At 40.3% G+C, this 19785-nt stretch overlaps 1 protein-coding gene across 2 annotated transcripts in view; it reads right to left on the bottom strand.

Moving 5' to 3' along the window:
* The window catches only part of LOC138788791 (protein Wnt-7a), a 51009-nt gene that overhangs the window by 17171 nt on the left and 14053 nt on the right, over positions 1–19785 (bottom strand). For both annotated transcript variants that reach the window (XM_069967072.1, XM_069967073.1), the window contains exon 3: positions 7460–7731. In XM_069967072.1, the coding sequence (XP_069823173.1) occupies positions 7460–7731 (272 nt within the window). The remainder of the gene's footprint in view (positions 1–7459; positions 7732–19785) is intronic.

Genomic DNA, 19785 nt, shown 5'->3' with positions numbered 1-19785 from the left:
TGCTGCCTAAAATGAGGGCAGAATAAACTAGTGACAGAAATGACGAACAGAATGGTGTATAACTTACAACATTCTGTTAAGCCGTTCTTCGGATACACATGAAAATGGGCTTCATGCCCCTTCACTCCTTTAACCCTCCAGTTGCTGGTTGACAGCTATCTGCCTATGCACAGAACATATACAGTACAGATAAACTGCTACCAATCAGCGGCAGGTGGATAGAGGGAGCTGGTGCTCATGAATATCAAGAACTACCAAGCACATGTACATAATGGAGAGGACTAGTGTGCAATGCTCAGAGTCCTCAATATTTCGAAAAACATCTCTGATCCAGCTGCACAGACTAATGTAAAAGATATATTATTATGTTCAGCTTCTCTGTCACTAGTTATGTTACCCTTAGATAAGACAGCATAAACTTACTGACAGAGTCTCTTCAACCCCTTCATGACCAAAGCTTATTGATGCCCGGATGGCCAGGTCAAATTGAAGCAATGTTCCTCCTCGTCTTCTAAGAGCCATAGCACTTTTATTTTTCCACCTACAGGGCTGGTTGGGGTGTCAATTTTTGTACCATGATCTCTAGTTTTTATTGGCATCCTATTAATTTACTTAATTTACGCTTTTCACCATGCGGGAACATAATTGTTATATTTTAATAGATCAGACAATTCTGCATGTAACAATATGTAATACATTTATTTTTTATATTTTTATGTGTATAATGGGAAAGGGGGTAATATAAATGTTTACTGGGGCTTTTTTACTAGGGTTTTTTGTTTAAATAAAAAAATATATATATTTTACATTGTCCCTTAGGGGACTTATATAAGTAATGCTCTGATTGCATATACTGATGAACGCTATGCCTTAGCATAGCACTGATCAGTATTATCGTCGATCCTTGCAAAGAGTCTGAGAGTCTTGCAAAGAGCCGACTCTTGCAAAGATTGCCCCCCCCCCCCTGCAGCCATGCTGCCGGAGTCCCGATCCGTCAGTGACAGGTGCTTGTCCTGTCACTGACTACTTTAAACGCCCCAATCGCTGTGCATTGCTGCGTTTAAGGGGGTTAATGGCAGGTAGCTGTGGGACTACAGCTGTCTGTCCTTAGCTCCAGTACTGGCCACACTGATATGTGCGGGACTGCTTGAATTGGAGTGGTCCTGCACACACTTAAAGCCCCTTCACTACAGGAACGTATATATTCGTTCCTACTGCACAGGGCATGTGCAGTAGGAATATATATATATATATATATATATATATATATATATATATATGTGCATTGTGGACATGAAGGGGTTAATAATAGAGTCCAATTTGCTCTATACAAGGAAAGCGTTGTTTAGTAGACATTGCTACAGACCACAGACATATCCATAGACGCAGACTTGCTGACGAAAATTAATTTAAGGAAAACAAAGATACATCTAAATATTATTTGCAGAAAAAAAAATTAAAATTAATAAAAATGAAATGCTTGGTAGAAATCTGCCTTCAAGAGTCTTCAAATACTCTAGGTAAACCCTCTCCATCTCTCTGGTAGCTTTATTACTTAAAGAATGACCTGATGTGCAATATTATTACATTTCTTTTAATGATTGACTTATCCGTACTTCAAGGGAAATTCAGTGACCTGGAAATGTTTTTCTATCAATCTGGTTTGCTACCTTCAGTAACATTCAAGAAGAATAATATATATGTAAAACAATATGCGAAATCCTTCCCCAATGCAGGGTGCATATTGAAATACAATTTTCAAACCATTTTAATTAGGCATAAGGAGGTGCCGTACATGCCCATAGCAGTGTATGGGTCTGCATCCTATAATACAGGTGTGTGTCTGGACTTTTAGGGGGTAAGGCTGCCTTTTTGCTAACTATTTAACAAATCCATTATTGGGGGGGGGGGGGGGTCGGATTTGCGGAATTGTATTTTTTTCCCCAATTTCATCATAATAAATAATATTTTGGGGGGTTTGTCATTAATTTTATGGTAGATTGAAAGGCGCTATTACAAAGTACACCTGTTTCTGGAAAAAACAAGCTCTCAGATGGCCCTGTTGATGGAGGAAGCTCTAGGAGGAAAAAACAAAAACACAAAACTGAAAATTTGTGTGGTCCTTAAGGTCATTTTGGGCTTTGTCGTTAAGGGGTTAAACACATTCTTGTTAAAAGAGAACCTATCAGAGGTCTCATAGTGCTCAAACCACCGGCCGCATAAAACAGGTTGTGATCGGGTTGTTCCCAGAGCTGCTCTACTGGCCTTGGGTCTCTTTCTGTGCACAGGTAAAGAAAAGTTGATGGGGGGGGCAGCCACCAGGGACTGCCCTGATTACTAGTAACCCTGTTCCTGGTGGTTTTAAAAACTATGGGGGACATATATTTAAGTTAAAAAGAGTCGGGCTCCAGAGCCCATTATCAGTCTCTTTTTTTTTTTACACTTTAGAGCGAAGAGAGGACGTGCTACAGCGCGTCTTCTCCTCGCTCGTTCTCCCAATCAGTCAGGGTCTGAACACACAAACCCAGATCAATCAAAACTTTTGACATGTCTCTATGACATATCAAAAGTTTTTTTTATAACAACAGGTACACTTTAAATCAATGCTGTTAAGATGCAAATGTGACCAAAAGTGGATCAAATAAATCATAAAAAGGAATAACTTAAGATATAAATATAAAACTACCCACATTAGGCCAAAACACTGGCACAAGCCCAATGATAAATTTCTAGGTATTTAAAAATAACCATAAACATCTAAAAATCAAATATATATATACATACAGTACATATAACAGCAAGTGCTGTTAGCAATGAGAAATCCATGTTGTACATAAGAGTTGGCCTTGATGTGACACATTCTTCCTAGTGTGTGAGCTCATGCTGGACGACTGTGCTAAGTGCAAAGAATACAAGAGCAACACGTGGGCTGGGATTCTCTTCCTGCCTCTCTAGAACTTTTCTCGGCCAAATGACTCTGCCACAAGGAATGAAAAATTAGCCTCTCTCAGCTGCCATTGTTGAAACCTTGACTTCATTCTTCAGGAAATGCTGCGTCTGACCCATAGATAAAGGCAACTCCCTAATTCTAAATCATTTCATTTTACAAACCCAGCAGGAAAGAAATACTCTATCATCATCAGACATGGCCGAATACAAATGGACATTGTTATATAATGTGCTGATGCAAAACTAACACTTAATAGGTGAAAATTAATAATAGTATACATTGTGTAGAGCACCACTAGCATCAGTTTATACAGAGACAGTATATCTATGCCTACTGTAATATTCTATATTATTATCCTTAAAGGGGTTGTCCAGGCAGAATAAAATATGCTGGGCGGCAGGGGGTGCTGCAAATAGAATAAACAAGTCCACCTGACCCATTGCAGTCCCACACTAGGTCAGGTCTGTGGCACTTGTTTATTATGCTAGCAGCACCCCCTATGCTTTTATTGTGTCCAGACAAGCCCTTTAACTCACAAAAGGACTTTGACACTCACAAAGAAGACAAAACTTTTTTTCTCAAAAACTCTTGTCTTTAGGCCATATCTAATATTGCAGTACCCATTGTATTGCCCTTTAGGATAAGTGTTTACGTGTTTTATTTATACTGTGCCTCATATATTTTTGTTTAGGAATTGCAAAGGTGGAGAGAAGTTTCCCATACACAAAAAACTAGAGAACTTTCTGGAAGGGATGAGGAGCATAGCCTAGCCCAGGCCTTTTTTCAGGGGTTAGTCAGTAGTAGTGTAGAGTGAGGAGGAGAAGAGTGAGTTTATTGTTGAGCTCAGACCTGGTTTAACAACTCAGCATTTTTGTGCATTTCGAGGCTCTGCTGGGAATTGCAGTAAAGGAATTGTGCAACCTGCAGTTTAGAATCGTACTGGATAAGAACAAGCAATTTTCTGTTTACGTCTAGGGACCTGACTACAAAGCTATAGAGAAAAGCAAGAAATGACGGAACTCTGCTCCAGCCTCAGCATAGCTTCACAGGAACTTGTTAAAAACTTTGTTCCTCCATGTTCAACTAGAAGTGATCTTCTACTTGCCAATAAGTCAAAATAAGTTTTATGGTTTCAAGTTACTCAAGGTCTTATTCAAGATCTCCAGTCTTACATTTGCACCTCACCATGAAGGACAACTCCACTTACACGAGCCAGGAGACCACTACCACCTATCCAAGTGCAACCCCCCATCACTAGGCCAGTCCAGGGAGTGTGGAAGGTCTGGAAAAAAGACCCCAGTTATCATGACCAGGACCTTACATTTACAGGACGTCTACCTGTATCATGTAGCCAACCCACTGGTCCTCTAGACCACACGCTCTCCTGTATGACTGCACTATGAGTGCTATAAATATTCCAGTTGATAACAAGATAAAAAAAAAACCTAAGGCCGTATTACATGGGGCGATCTCCAGGAGCAAGTGAGCGCCAACCTGTCAGGTCAGCCCTCGCTGGCTCCATGTACCCCGCTCGCTGCCGGCACTATAATACGTGCGGACAGTGAGCAGGTAAGTGTGGGGCACGCATGGAGCTGCAGGAGGGGCTCCACGGACAATCTTTTGATCGCCAGGGGAGCCCAAAGGAGATAGCGGCGGTCTGCTGCTGCCGCTCCTATTGCACAGGACGATGGAAGCAGATCTTTTCTCTCCACATCGTTTGTCTTTCAACATGTTGAAAGACAATGAAAGACAACGATCAGCCAACATTGTTCTTGTCGGCTGATTGTTGCCTTTTATGAAACAAAGCAATTATCGTCCATAATGGCCGATAATCGCTTCGTGTAATAGGGCCTTAAGTCAATGTACGTAAGGTAAGACTTGGTAATTGAGGTTACTATAAGAGGAGCCTGGAAGCTTTTCTTAAAAATATAATATTACAAGACATAGGTAATAGATTTACAGAGACCAAGGAATTATTTTGATTGCCATTCTTAGAGTCTGGAAGGAATTTTCCCCTAGTATAAGGCAATTGGCATCTCCCATCTAAGAGGTTTTTGCCTTCTTCTGGATCACACAATAGAGTTATAGCATATTAATACCTTAGGTCTTGGTAATGCAACCCGAGAAAATGCTGTTTTATGCTCTGGTTGCCCCATTACAAGAGTCAAAAAGGTTCTCCCTCTTCTGTGAATGGAGATCTATCCTGGCCCTGCCTCTCATATACGAGTGACAGCTGTAGTGTCCAATTAGGACATTATTCAGAATATTTATAAAAATCAATAGTTGTAGAGTTTACGGTTGGAAGACCAACAAAGATTTCAAATTTCATACAGTATGTCAGCATCTACAGATTATTTCGGGGTAACATTTTAATTTTAGTGTTATTCAGCATTTTAAAAACTAGAGCCAATTCGGCAACACCAATGTTAATTAAATATACCATTCTCAAAGTACTTTAAGGTCATTCAAACCTTATCAGCAGCTAAAAATAAATGTGTTGGGCTGGGTAAGGTTATTGTGAAACATGGTCATAGGGCCCTTCAAGCACTGGAAATAAGTTTGATAGATGGCTAATAGAGTTAAATGGATGGATTATATGAAACCATCAAGAATATGCTGGATACAAGACAAAAAAAATTTTCTAAGTAATCCAGGACATATATTTGTATTCCTGGCAGCAAGGGCTTTGTCATACAATATTGTGACTGCAACTAATATGCATCCACAATTTGGCATGACCTGTGTAGACTGATCCCCACATTTTGGGGTGGCTCAAACACAATCTGCCTCCTGACAATGGTTTGTACAGACAACCCCTAACTATTACCAGATGTTGTAAATTTTATTTAACATATCAAAATGTGCAGCATTTAGATTTATTCTGAATTTTGTGAAGTTGCCCAGAATTAAAAAAAAAAAAACTTTAAAAAAATTGTAAAACTACATTTTAAAATCTGTGGGGGGTTTTTAGGCTTCTAAAAACACACATAAAGTAGTCTAACAAACAATTGAACTAAGGCCCTTAGCATGTTGCGTCCCAGCTGTTGTCGGCTGTAGAGAGTAATACAACAAACATTGGGGCTTCATATACAAAATATATTTTTAATATTTACATCATAGGGAAGGATCAAGGTACTACAGAAAAAATATATAAAATAAAGGCATGACAATTAAAGAGGACCTGTAGCCAAAACTAAATGTTATTATCTATAAATAACCTTGAGTGCCCTTGTTCTTCCATTAGGAGGAGGAATCCTCTATCCAAGTATCATTTTGGTAGTTCTCTGTTAGCAAAGACTTCAGAAGAGAAGGATTTAGGGGTTGAAGTGATTTCTAACAGCCTTAAAATGAGTCACCAGTGCAACTAGATGGTAGGGAAAAGCTAATCATATGCTGACCTGTATAGCTAGAGATATAACCAGTAAGAAGAGGGTTATTGTGATCCCCTGTATAGCACTATAGTTAGACCACATCTGGAATACTGTGTCCAGATTTGGAGACCTCACCTACATAAAGACATTGATAAAATAGAACGAGTCAAAAAATGGACTACAAAAATTATGGATGGTCTGAAGCATAAAACATATCTAAGGCTATGTTCACACTACGTAAAAGTATGGCCGTTGTTGCCATCGACAACAACAACTGTACTTTGTGCGGTGTGGACATAGCCTTATATTCTGTGGGATCCCGGCCGGAGCGTATATACATTGTATACGCTCCGGCCGGGATCCCGGCCTTACTACATCACCAAGACTAAATACTGGGTACAAAATGGCTGTATTTGCTGGGGATTAGTTTAATAACTAATAAGCTTAATAATTAGACAAAGAGAACTATGCAGGTTCCTGGAGATGAACGAAAATGTAAGGTAAAAAAATGTATGTACTGTACCTGGTGGTACATTCACTATAACATCCATTTCAAGGCTTTACAGAGGGGAGCACAGGAAAGTTGGTTCTTTAACTTGACCTTAAAAACGACTGAGTTTGAAGAACATGGTCTTTTTTATTTTACCCATAAATCTTTTTATATTTTATTCTGGACTCAAAACTGGCCCTATCTGCCATAGCTGGTAAAGAGATGGCCATTGGAACCTTGACATTGTTAAGCCAAAAGAAAATGAGCACCTAGCCGCATCATCCAACTGGAAAAATTTAATGTGATGGGACACATAAATCCATATGCCCTAAGATGCCTATACACCTTCAAGAACAATATCTCCCATCCTCCCCCTACACCTTCAGCATAGGAGAGGGAGTGGTAAAGTGCCGCCAGACTGCTCTGACACCAGCTCATTCCCCCGAAAACAAAAGAATCTAGCAGTAAAAGCCCATTACACCCAGCCCTTCTCTCCACTGACATAATCTGTGGGTGGAAAGTCAGGAGACCCCCCATACACAGCAAGTTCAGATGGCTTTAGTATAAGGTGTATGTGCACCTTTAAACGATAAGAAGAGTGAAAGGTAAATCAACTATATACTAAATGATGAGCACTAAGACCCATACCTTACGTCCAGCCTCATTGTTGTGCAAATTCATGAGAGTCCGTGCATTCTGCTTGATCTCTCTTGAGTCCACAAATTCCTTGGAGAACACTAATCCATAACGGATGTCAGCAGAACAGCCTCCCCATTTCCAGCCTTCATCTTTGTGGAATTGTCCTTGTTTTTCCTTATCACACCCACAGTCACTCATGTTTCCTTGAGTACAAGCAGACGTAATGGCATGGGCCACGCCAGCCGCAATGATGGCATATGTGAATGCTGCCTCCCTGCTGCCTGTGGAGCAAGAAAGGGCATATTAAACACAAGTAAGCAATAATGGGTACAATGTAGTCATAATGTCGTAATTTGTTGTGTAGTCAAAAAAATAGTTAAAAAAAAAAAAATATATATATATATATATATATATATATATATATATTAAAGATTACATAAAATAAATTACACAGCATATAATGGAAATTAACCTTAAGCCATGAACATATAGTAAACTGCAAATGGAACTTTGAGGAATTTTTGTCTGTGTGGGGTGCCTAAGAAATTATTTTTGAGGATGAGCCTAAATATACCCTTCTAGAGTACAGAATACTGTATATTACAGTTTTTCTTTCTAACCGAGTAATATATATCTTTCATTTTAGAATGTTCGGTGGAATCTCCAATACTATTGCTGAATGATTCTGACTATCACAATTCTCTAACTTCGTATGTTTTGTTTGTTTCAGCTGCTGGACAGATCACTACAAGAACTCTCAACCAGATTATTGGAAATACCCAGGAATCCAAACATGGCAGACTAAACCCCTGGATCTACATCCCATATCCAGAAATCTTGTACTAAAAAATTTATATTAGATTTTTCAAGAAAGATATCCAGGCCATACTTAAACTTGTTAATTGAACCATCACAACATCCTGTGCCAGGGTGTTTCAAAGTCTCACTGCTTTTACAGTAAAAAGAAAATAATAAATCCCCATCTATGATAATGGTGAAATCATCTAAACATAGAGGATGACCCCCTGTCATGTATATAACCAGCCCCCAAGCATTGTGCTTCCACTGTCTCAGAGAGGGTAGTAAGGAGGGGGTGGACGAGGAAGTGACTGGTCTGACTGGTGAGCTGACTGGACCCAGCGTTTCAGAGGAGTAGGGATCTACAGCACCGGTTGCAGGAGGGAGTGGTGTGGCCAGATGGACATGGTGTGTCATAGCTAGGGATGAGTGAACCGGCCGAGGTTCGGGTTCGTATGAACCTGAACTATTGGCTTCTAATCCCTGCTGTCTGCCCACTCCTTAGAGAGGGTGGATACAACCTTGAGGACCGCCTGGAAAACTGGGATACAGCCATAGCGATAGGCTGTATCCCAGTTTTTTAGGAAGTCCTCAGGCTGTATCCACCCTCTCCACGGAGTGGGTAAACAGCGGGAATCAGAAGCCGATAGTTCAGGTTCATACGAACCCGAACCTCGGCCGGTTTGCTCATCCCTAGTCATAGCAAGTGGCTCCACAAGTGTTCCACCGAGCATCGGCTCCACAAAAGACAGAGGTCTTCTGCAGTGTGGCATTATTATGATGAAAGTCTCAAAGACAAATTTGCCTTTTAAAAAATGTGCCGTGTGAAGATCAACAGGGGAGCCACCACCATCAGGCTGACCACCACCAGCATGCACCCCCACGTTAGCAAAGCACCCAAATAGCTGGGATGAAGGCCGTTCTCTTTAATGAGCACCTTCAGGTCACAACACTGCCTTGCACCCGCGCCCCTGCCCACAATTTTTGAGAGGGTAACAACAGGATCTTATCCACAATTTTAACAGGGTCACAACAGGCTCTTGCCAACAATTATAATGAGGATCACAGCCAGCCCTTATCCACAGTAATAATAAGGTCACAACAGGCTCTTACTCACAATTATAAGGTGTGTCATAATAGACTCTGTCCCCCAAATATGAGGAGGTTTGTCACCAGGCTCTCGCACAAAATTTTTGCCGAGTGTGCATGAGGCCTTCCTTTATATGTAATGAAGGGTGTATGGGATTCCCCCTTCCCTTTCAGTTTTTGTCTGCCCTTGTACTTGGAGCATTGCCTTGATGAGTCTATGATTCCGTCCTTCAAAATTTAACAGAATCAACCATTCAAGCATTTGAAAATATTGAGTTAAAAGCATTCGAGCATTTTACTTCTAGCTCATCTCTACTGTCTTGTTTCCCCACCCCACCCCCATCAGTGAGTGATCAACAGTGCACGTGCCCACAGACAGGGCTCTAGATGCCCCCTTGGGCACATGTGCCATAGGTTCGCCACCATGGCTCTAACTCTAAGTGCCTCTGATTGAAGCATTACTTCTAGGGGAGAATTTTACAGCACTTGCAGAATAATGCAGCAGGGGAGTTTGGTTATCAGTGATCCTGTCAAAATTTATTGGCAGGTACAGCTGACACACATCTAATGTGTATGGGGGCCTTCCAACACTGGACTATACATGTCAGTCCCCAAGTGAGCCTGTTACCTTTGAAGGTATGTGGTCTCTGACAGCGCAGGAGGACAGGCAACACACATTATTCATAGAGAAGGAGGAGGAGGAAGATGTGGTGAGGCATACCAGAGTGCTAAACCACAACTCCTCTTTGACTCTTCTTTAGAGTAGGACAATTGATACTGCGCACCATTGCCTCCACGGACACATTACTCAAAGGTAACATGCTCACTAGGGGACTGCCAACTCCAGCACACTCAGCTCAGCAGGGCCATTTTTAGCTCCGGGCAGAACAGACAACCGCCCAGAGTGCTAACAACTGGGGGCCATCGTAGAAAGCCACCACATTCAGCAGTGATTGATCAGAGCAGATCAGTGCAGTGACCTTGGACAGAAGAGGCAGAGGAGACATGCCCTTATGAGGTGGACACCCCCTTTACACGAGCAGCGACAGCTGAAGATGGAGGGGATGGAGTGGCAGGCGGCACCCCCAAGCACGCTCACATTGGATCTGCGCCAAACAGCTCTAGGATCCGGCTCACCATAGCCCCGCCCCCCCAGACCACAGTCAGCAGTAATAGCTAGCACCAACACCGCTCTCCCACCCCCTCCCGACCACACTCAGTAGTGATCAATAGCGCACTTGCCACCGTACACACGCAGGCCCTAGTAGTAAGTTTTATAACAGCCAGACATATGTATATGGTCCATGACATTTTGCCATGCTTATTGTACAGCTATGCATATAATCCACTAACAATATTTTCACTCCTAAAATTACTTTCCAGGCACTGAATTTTCTGGATCCCAAGGAATAGAGAATATCCTTAGGGAAGCTTTGTGTATTTGACCTAGTAGCGTAATTTGGTGTGGGGCAGGGGGGACGGACGCTCCCAGGCCCACACGGGCAGGGGGCCCACTGAAGATTTCGCCCGTGAATGCTGTCATCAAAAGCTATTGCTTTTGCAGACAGACTTCACAAATGTCTATTGGCTGTAGGTGGCCCCTAGCCAGCAACCAGAGCAATAATCTACTATGTTAGGGTATAGATGGTGACCTTTTTACTATATGCGAGCATAGAGGGACCCTGCGAATTATATGAGGGCTAAAATTGGGTCTAAATACTACATGGAGGCATAATTTGGCTGCTCTCATATACCCTGTACACCATGATTATCGGGGCTGATTTCTCCTACATATTTAATCTATTGTCATGTATTGTTTTTATGGATTAGTAAAGTAATTATTCCATTATTATTTTCTGCATATAGGTTATTTAGTATAGTTGCCTTGAACTGCATGGGACTATTTATTGTTATTACCCAGCATTTGTACTATCCATTTACTCTATTGGTATTGCAGGTATCCCCTTCAGGTGTTGCTGATTTGGTCATTGACCATAAGCTATGGTGTAGTCCTCTTGCTGCCCTATAGATATTACACAGATAGATATGAGATAAAAAGATAGAAGAATAGATGAATGAATGGCTAATTAGAAAACAAAAACAGCGCCATAGCTTCCTCTATGTTGTGTGTGGTATTACAACTTGGTTCCATTCTCTTTTAGTGGAACTGAGCTGCACTACCACATCCAAGCTTTGGAGGAGAGTGGCGCTGTTTCTGGAAAAAGGCAGCTAAGTTTTTGCAATGCTGGATAACCCCTTTAATTTTTACATGGTTACATACTGTATGTGAAATGTAGAAAGTCCTTTCCACTGTTCTCAATCCTTGTTCACTATGAATAATGTAGTAGAATATTCCCTTTATTATTCGGAAAGCATCGTCATCTACTGAGGTTCCCTATGGGTAACATAATCGGTTGGGGGCCCACTGAGACTTACTTGCCCCCCCCCCCCCCCTGGAAAAAGGCAGCTAAGTTTTTGCAATGCTGGATAACCCCTTTAATTTTTACATGGTTACATATGTGAAATGTAGAAAGTCCTTTCCACTGTTCTCAGTCCTTGTTCACTATGAATAATGTAGTAGAATATTCCCTTTATTATTCGGAAAGCATCGTCATCTACTAAGGTTCCCTATAGGTAACATAATTGGTTGGGGGCCCACTGAGACTCACTTGCCCCCCCCCCCCTTCCCGGCTGAACCCCTAGCTACGCCCCTGATTTGACCATAACTGTGTCTGGTATTGTTTTCAAATAAATGGGGCTGACACTGGCCATGGATAAGAGTGGTGTCGTTCTGGAATCAGCAATGTTTTCTAAGGCATTGTTCTCTTATTTTTTTATATTTAATAAAACAGCGCATTGAGTGTTATAGTTTTAGAAGTACACAATATTTCCGGCATTCCTTAATATGATTTTCGAATAATCTTAACTTTAAAAGGTATGTATGGAAATTCCACTTTCCACTTGTACCAGATGTTTTCCACATGGGCTAAGGAGAGCCTTATCTTAGTTTTCCAAGAAAAGGGGGTTTTTTTAGATCTTTTGAACAAAAAGTGTGTAGTGATTGTTCATTCAGAGAAAGCCCCAACATTAGATCAATACACTTTCTGGATTTGTAAAGGATAAAGAGGAAAAAGACAGTGAGGCAGATGTATTAATCTTTTGTCATATTTGCTGTAAACTTGTTTTTCACCAGATTTTCCTTTTTTTCAATTATTGGTTAGTTTACATTTTATATGCAGATCATAGTGCTAAATGTTGCATTAAAGAGTCTCTGTCAGCAGGTTTGTGCTGTTCTATCTCAGGGTAGCATAAACTAGTGACAGAGAAGCTGAACATTGTTCTGTGCAGCTGATTTGGAGATCTCCTTCTGAATAACATGGACAATAAGTAGTCCTCTCCATTATGTGCATGAGCCCAGTAGTCCTGGATATTCATGAAAATCTGAAAACTCTGCCCACCAGCTGCTGATTGGCAGTTATGCTGTATATAGGCACTCAGCTGTCAATCAACAGTTGAAGGGTGGGGGGAGGGGTGTGGCAAGAAGCCTATTCTCCTGCATATTAGGAGAATGGCTGAACAAAATGATGTAAGTAATACACCGATCTGTTTAGCATTTCTGTAATTAGTTTATGCTGCTCTCATTTAAGGTGGCATAAACCTAGTGTCAGATTCCCTTCAAAGCCACACCCCTTTGCAGTTGTGACCTTGACAAAGCATATCCTAAATGTGCATAGGGTGAGTAGATGTGGTGGGTTGGAACTTGCACTTTATGATCTCAGGTGGACTAGTTTTTGCCATTGCTGCCATCTATTTCCATTATTTCTATGTACTATGCTCCTTGATATATAGTTATATAACTTTTTGCCCAGTACTAAGTGTGTATAATACATCAATTCTTGATTTCATGATGTAACATATATTTTGTATCCATCCATCCACAATCTGTTTTGTTGATTGCTCCTTTTCCTACCTATTTTATATATATGTTGTAAATTTTATTGATTCTATGAAATAAAGTATAAACTTTTTATTGTCTAAATTATTCTTGAGTAACTTTTCAGAATATAGGTTTTGATGTTATTTTTGGTGTATGGACGCATGGTTTTGGGGCACTTGTGTTGGGATTTCTAAATTATTTCAACTCTCAAAAGATCTCTGCTATCTGTCAGTGACTGGGAATGTTCATATCTATATCTAGAGGCTGCAAAAGTACAGACTAAAGGCCCTTTCACACAGTCCGGTTATTGCAAAAATGTGTGTTCCTAGGGATTCTTGTTCCCGTTACTAGACCCTTGTAAAAAGCCCAGCAATTAGCTGATAAACGAGTAAACATTTGTTTGCTGGATCTTTTGGGCATTTATTTAAATTATCACTATTGGACGCACATTCTTCTATGTAAATAGATGTAAATAATAAATGAAAATCGTCCTTAAAGTAGCTGTGTGGTGACCGGTGTCCCACGGCGCAGCTTCATTTTGGTCCAGCAGGGCTGTTCAAATCCAGCGCACATTCACGTCACTCACTTTTGTGACCCCTCTTCTGTCTTGTGTGAATGAAGGCCGGAAGTCACGCTCTCCTATAGAGAATGCATTGGAAAGCGTGACTTCCGGCCTTAAATCACAGAAGACAGAAGAGGGGTAACAGGTGCAGGTGACGTGAATGCGCACTGGATTTGAACGGCGCCGCGGGACCGGAACAAAGCCGCACCATGGGACATTGATCACTACTATTGACTATACACGCCAGCACGCAGCAAGGGGGGGGTGGGGGCAATTAAAAAAAAATTGTGAACTGCTTCATTAAGGCCCTCTTATTATTGACAACGAGAATTCCTCGGAACGCTTTATTAGCTAACAATCAAGCCTTAAAGAGAGGCAGAGATCAGCGGATGAGCGAGCAAAGGCCCACTCGTTGGCTGATTAGACCTTTTGCGCAGCCGTAAAATTCATTGTTATTGCCCACACATGTCTCTTTGTAAACGGATGTGCAGCCGATAACAATGTATTTGAATGGCCGCCTGAACAATACAGCAATCGTTCGTGTGGCCCAGCTGCACAATTGATCGTGCCTTATAAAGGCACCACATCTCACTGATCACCGCTCGTTTGCAGCTGTACATGGTCAAGAATCATGCCACGTAGGAGGACCTTTGATGACCTTTGATGACCTTTAAGAGGACCTTTAATGAATGGAAGGCTCAGCAAACAATCACTGAGATTGGTGCTGATTATCTGCAGCCCACTGGCCATCTATAAGGGACTTCTGTTGTCATCCCACAATTGAGTTGGCACAACTTTATTGAGAGTAAGCTATCAGTAAGCTATATACTCCAGCGACACTCACAAACAATCTCCACTGTCCTGAAAGTTTGCTACAATGTGTCAGTGCACGTAAAATGTATCCTATATTAACCTATATTCCAGGCTTTTCTCCTAGCAAAGCGTAGCCTAAACCTGATAAAACTTTCTACCTTTTAACTATCAGAAATGTTAGATCTATAGGGTCAAGAATATTTCCATTTAATAAAAAAATTATTATAATGAACCCCATACCTGAAAACCATATTCCCAGGAAACAACCATGTTTATGCATAGATGAATGACAATTCCTTCCTATTTGCATCTTATATGGACATAATACATAAAACATACATTTTAAACATGCAGCTTTGGTTTTACATTCTGACATCCACTTGCAGAAACCATAATGTGGAGCATATGAAATAAAGAAATATGAATGGAATATGCAATTTCTTTACAGTTCAATCCAGCACATCAGCAAATGTTTGCAATTTTTGTAATGTTCAATTTAATACTATTTCAACATAAATACCAAAAAGAAAAGAAGATTATAACAGTGAATTGGAGAAGTCAATTAGTAGCGTTCATTTGCAAAATAACAAATTCAGAATAGAACATTCTGCCGTTTTCATTCTGGCCACTAGGCCTAAAACTAAACTAAGATTTTCTGTACAGATCACTTTCCAGCCGTATCCTCCTTCTAATCATCACAGGCAGTGTTATAGTTAAGGTGACATCTATTAATAACAGCTGAATTTCCCATCTCAGCCACCTCCCTGCAGAATGAGGTCACAGGTCACATAGCATGCCAAGAAAAGTTCCCATTCAGGTCAGTTTGTCAGCTTCAAGCTATTGTTGCCTATGTCTATGTGGCGTGCTGTAAAGCATATCTCTAAAAGTTGTTAACAACAGCACAGGCAAAATGGCTTCCCCAACATTAGCAGTACATTACAAAAATGATAATCAGAAAAAACGAAACAGAGATAGAAATAGATTTAAAAAAAAAAGAACTTTTTGATATCTAGTTCTAAATCTACGCCCCCCATTCACTTTAAGAGAGAGTTTTCTTACCCAGCAGTCCTAGGGATGTCAGTAAAACATGGGTAGAGCCTATGGCTATGTTCACACAACATATCATTTCGTGAAAGTACAGCCATTGTTGAAATCGGCAACAACGGACGTACTTTCTATGAAAATATACGTTGCCTTGTCTTCTTTGAATAGTATAGACTTCTTACATAGTATACGCTCTGGCCAGGATCTCTTGCGGCGCCGTAGAAAACTGACATGTCAGGGAATAGCGACCGCAGAAAACCCTGTCAGTGCACACTATGGAGCGAGCGGCTCCGGTCGCCCGCTCCATAGTGTGCAGTGGGGAGTTCTGATGCAGGCACGCACGGATTTGCCCGCATCAGAACTCCGCGACTACAAAGATCTCTTACGCAGTTTGAACATACCCTATGGCTGTATCCATATTTTTCATGACTCCCTAGGGCTGCATCCAACTTCCCCAGCCACCAGGAGTCGAGTGCCGATTAAGCTAAACATTTGGCAAGTTCACTTAACACTATTAAAGAACACTGCCTTTAGGACTCCTTAGTTCTAACAACAGTCTAGCCAAGAAAAACAATACTCTACTAGCCATAACCTGCCCTGTTTTGATGAGAGGCAAGATTCCCGAAACAACTGTCTACAGATAGGTAGGGGGGATTCTTGCTTTGGTAAAATCCCTAGGCTTTTTAGTGGGTCAAACAATAACTTACAGGATAGTTACTCCTAATAGGTAACTCTAGACAGATTTTTGCATTGCCTGTTCAGTCAAAAAGTTTAGTTGGTTATTATAGCAGAGAACATGTTAAAAAAAAAAAGCAAGAACAAACTAAAAATAACAGGAATACACCAGCGTCTGAGCCTGGGATACATGGAAGCCAACAGAAATTGGGGATGCCACCATTTGTTCTGCACTATTGCAGATTGTGAGTAATAGACACTTAGGCCCCTCTTCTATAAGCTTTGAAGATATCTGCTCCAAGCCAAAGTATTCAGCTTCTTTTAAATGAAAAGATCACAATTTTCTTTAGCCCGGAGAAGACATCTTTATATAATAACATGCAAGCCCCACCCTCCCCCCATTCTTAAAGGTCTTCTTGTTCAAAATGATAATAAGGTGAATACTGAACTAGATAGAGGCGTCATGTTTTCAGATTAGCCTTTAGTTGAAGTTCTCAAATTTGAAAATTCACTTTCAAGTGATTTTCTTTTCCCTTTTGAAGCCTGGCTTTATTTAGAATCTATAGAACATCAACTAACCCCCGGGTCACCAGCGACCTAATCAGCTAACCCTGTCTTTTCCTCTCAAAAAAAGCTTGAATGTTGGATAAAACTCAAATTAAAAGTTCAAACTATTAACAACAATTTTTTTTAAATTAAGAAATAATAATACATTTAATTTATTATGTTTTTAATTAGTGTTATTTAATAGATTATTTCTGTTACTCTAATCCTACTATTAATTTTAAATAAAAGAAATATTTCTATACTGATCCTGACAAAAAAAAAACTGTATACCGCTATAACATACATAGCCTTTTTTTTATGAATTCAGTGAATTGATTTATTCATGTCAGAAAAGTTCAGTATATACTAGTAACAGTGATACCAGTAGGTATGTAACTAGGAACATATGTTGTAAACCGACCAACTGTTCTTCCTAAAGTAAAAAATAAAATAAAATCAACAAAAAAACATGAAATTGTATGTAAGTTCTATAAATTATGTAAAATTATTTTATTTTTTATTTTAAAAGATAAAGGTACATTGCTATACCTATTGCTATTAAAGTCACGCAGACAACACGGCCCCATAACATCTTTAACATGTTAAACTAATAAGCATTGATAATAAACGTTGGTAAAACCATGGGAGCTAACATAGGATCAAGGGTTGGGTGACAATAGAACCCTGGAACGGTTTTCTATAGAGATGGATGAATTGAGACATTCAGAGCCTTATTACCACAGAAGAAAATGCGTGAAAAATTGCCAAGAAAAAGAAGCTAAATATGTCCCTGTGTTGTTGTATTTATATTCAGAAAGTATAAAAATGCAGAATAAAATATGGAGGGAGGGATAATAAGGAGCAGCAAGCGGGATATCAATGCTGATGAATGGCAGTAAGCAGGATTTCACTTAATATATTGCTATATTTTAGAATACTGCAGATATGATAGATACATAGATAGATAGATAGATAGATAGATAGATAGGAGATAGATAGATAGATAGATAGATAGATAGGAGATAGATGGATAGATAGATAGATAGATAGATAGATAGATAGATAGATAGATAAAAATATAGATAGATAGATAGATAGATAGATAGATAGATAGATAAAAAGATAGATAGATAGATAGATAAAAAGATAGATAGATAGATAGATAGATAAATAGATAGATAGATAGATAGATAGATAGATAGATAGATAGATAGATAGATAGATAGACCTTGATTTCCTTGGCAACTATGCAATGCTTCAGTTCTCCGGTAGGGGTGCTGCCACAAGTTACTATTCATAGGTGTGTGGGGGGGGGGGGGGGGTGGGGGGGGGGTCACAGTAAGGCTATGTTTACATTAAGTGAAAGACCGGCCGTTCTGTGACTCCGGCCGGTCTCTGCCCGGATCATCCCCACCGGTATTTAAGTACTGGCCAGAGGATCTTTCCAGCCGCAGGGTTCTGATGCGGGCACGCACAATGAAGCACACATGGAGCCGCTCGCTTCATTGTGTGAACTGACAGGGTTTCCTACGGCCGCAATATATTGAATTGCGGCCGCAGAAAACTGACATGTCAGTTATTTGTGGCGCCGCAAGGGATCCCGGCTGCAGCGTATACGATGTGTGTACGCTCCGGCCGGGATGCCATAGAGGAATAGGCAGTGTTCAACACTGCATAAAGTACAGCCGTTGTTGCCGATGGCAACAACGGCCGTACTTTTACGTAGTGTGAACATAGCCTAATGGTGCATCTTGAGGCTGAATTTGCAGTGCCATCTATACAAAGAAGTTGCGCCACTTAAAAGTTATGCCACTTTTGTGATTAGTGGGTGGCGTTTAGCATTAGGCGGTGAAGAACAACTGGTTTGATTTGAAGCTGGTAGCTGAAAGTGTAGCTGAAATGTATACAAGCTCATAGTTGTCAGATATTTCAATTGTTGGGGCTTGTACAGCCCAGAAGTCTGGCAAAACTTTTTATTAAAGTATTATATTGCCATCCAAAAGTTATACAAATCACATCATCATTACTTCCCTTCATCCTCTGTGCCCTTATGTCATATTAAGAGTTTAATCCATATGCAAATATGTTGTTTCATGAATATTAGCAGAGCGACCACCGGGGAGGGATGCGGCTGGTGTGTATCGGTGCACTGGGGGCAGGAAGCCCCACTCCCAGTGTCCCAAAACAACATATTTGATTATGGATTTAATTCTTAATATCACACAAATGGCGCTGAGAATTAAGGTAAGAATTTTACCTTCATCCTCGCCGTAAGCTATAGAGAGTTATCATTAGGTTAGATGTTTCTAACCTGCAATACACAGCACTGTTCGGCTATGTTCACACACAGTAAAATAAAAGCCAAATATGACAGTAATATGGGTATAAAATGTGGATTGATTTTGAATCTAATAATATGCTTCATTAAGGTCTATGGAAAATGTTAATCTGTGCGGACATTGTAAAAAGCAAATATTTTTTCTACAATGTGTACAGAGCTGGCTGCTTTTCCATAGACTTTCAAGGGGTAGTGCGGCGTGAGAAAATATTATTTTACTGAAAGAGTAGTAGATACTTGGAACAAACGTCCAGCAGATGTGGTTGGTAAATCTACAATAACAGAATTTAAACCTGCCTGGGATAAACAAACCTAAGATAATAAGAAAGGAAAAACTAAAAGGGCAGATTAGATGGACCCAGTGGTCTTCTTCTGCCGACAATCTTCTATGTTTCTATGCTTCTCTTTTTCTACTTAATAACACACATTACAAAGTTATATAACTTTGTAATGTGTGTTAATAAGCTGTCTGGCCCCGACCCCGTTAAATAAAGTATACTTACCAAAACACTGTCAACCCCGTCCTCTTCTCC

This window comes from Dendropsophus ebraccatus, chromosome 4 (assembly GCF_027789765.1).
Source record: "Dendropsophus ebraccatus isolate aDenEbr1 chromosome 4, aDenEbr1.pat, whole genome shotgun sequence".
Taxonomy (NCBI): domain Eukaryota; kingdom Metazoa; phylum Chordata; class Amphibia; order Anura; family Hylidae; genus Dendropsophus; species Dendropsophus ebraccatus.
This window is presented reverse-complemented; position numbering and strand designations above follow the sequence as displayed.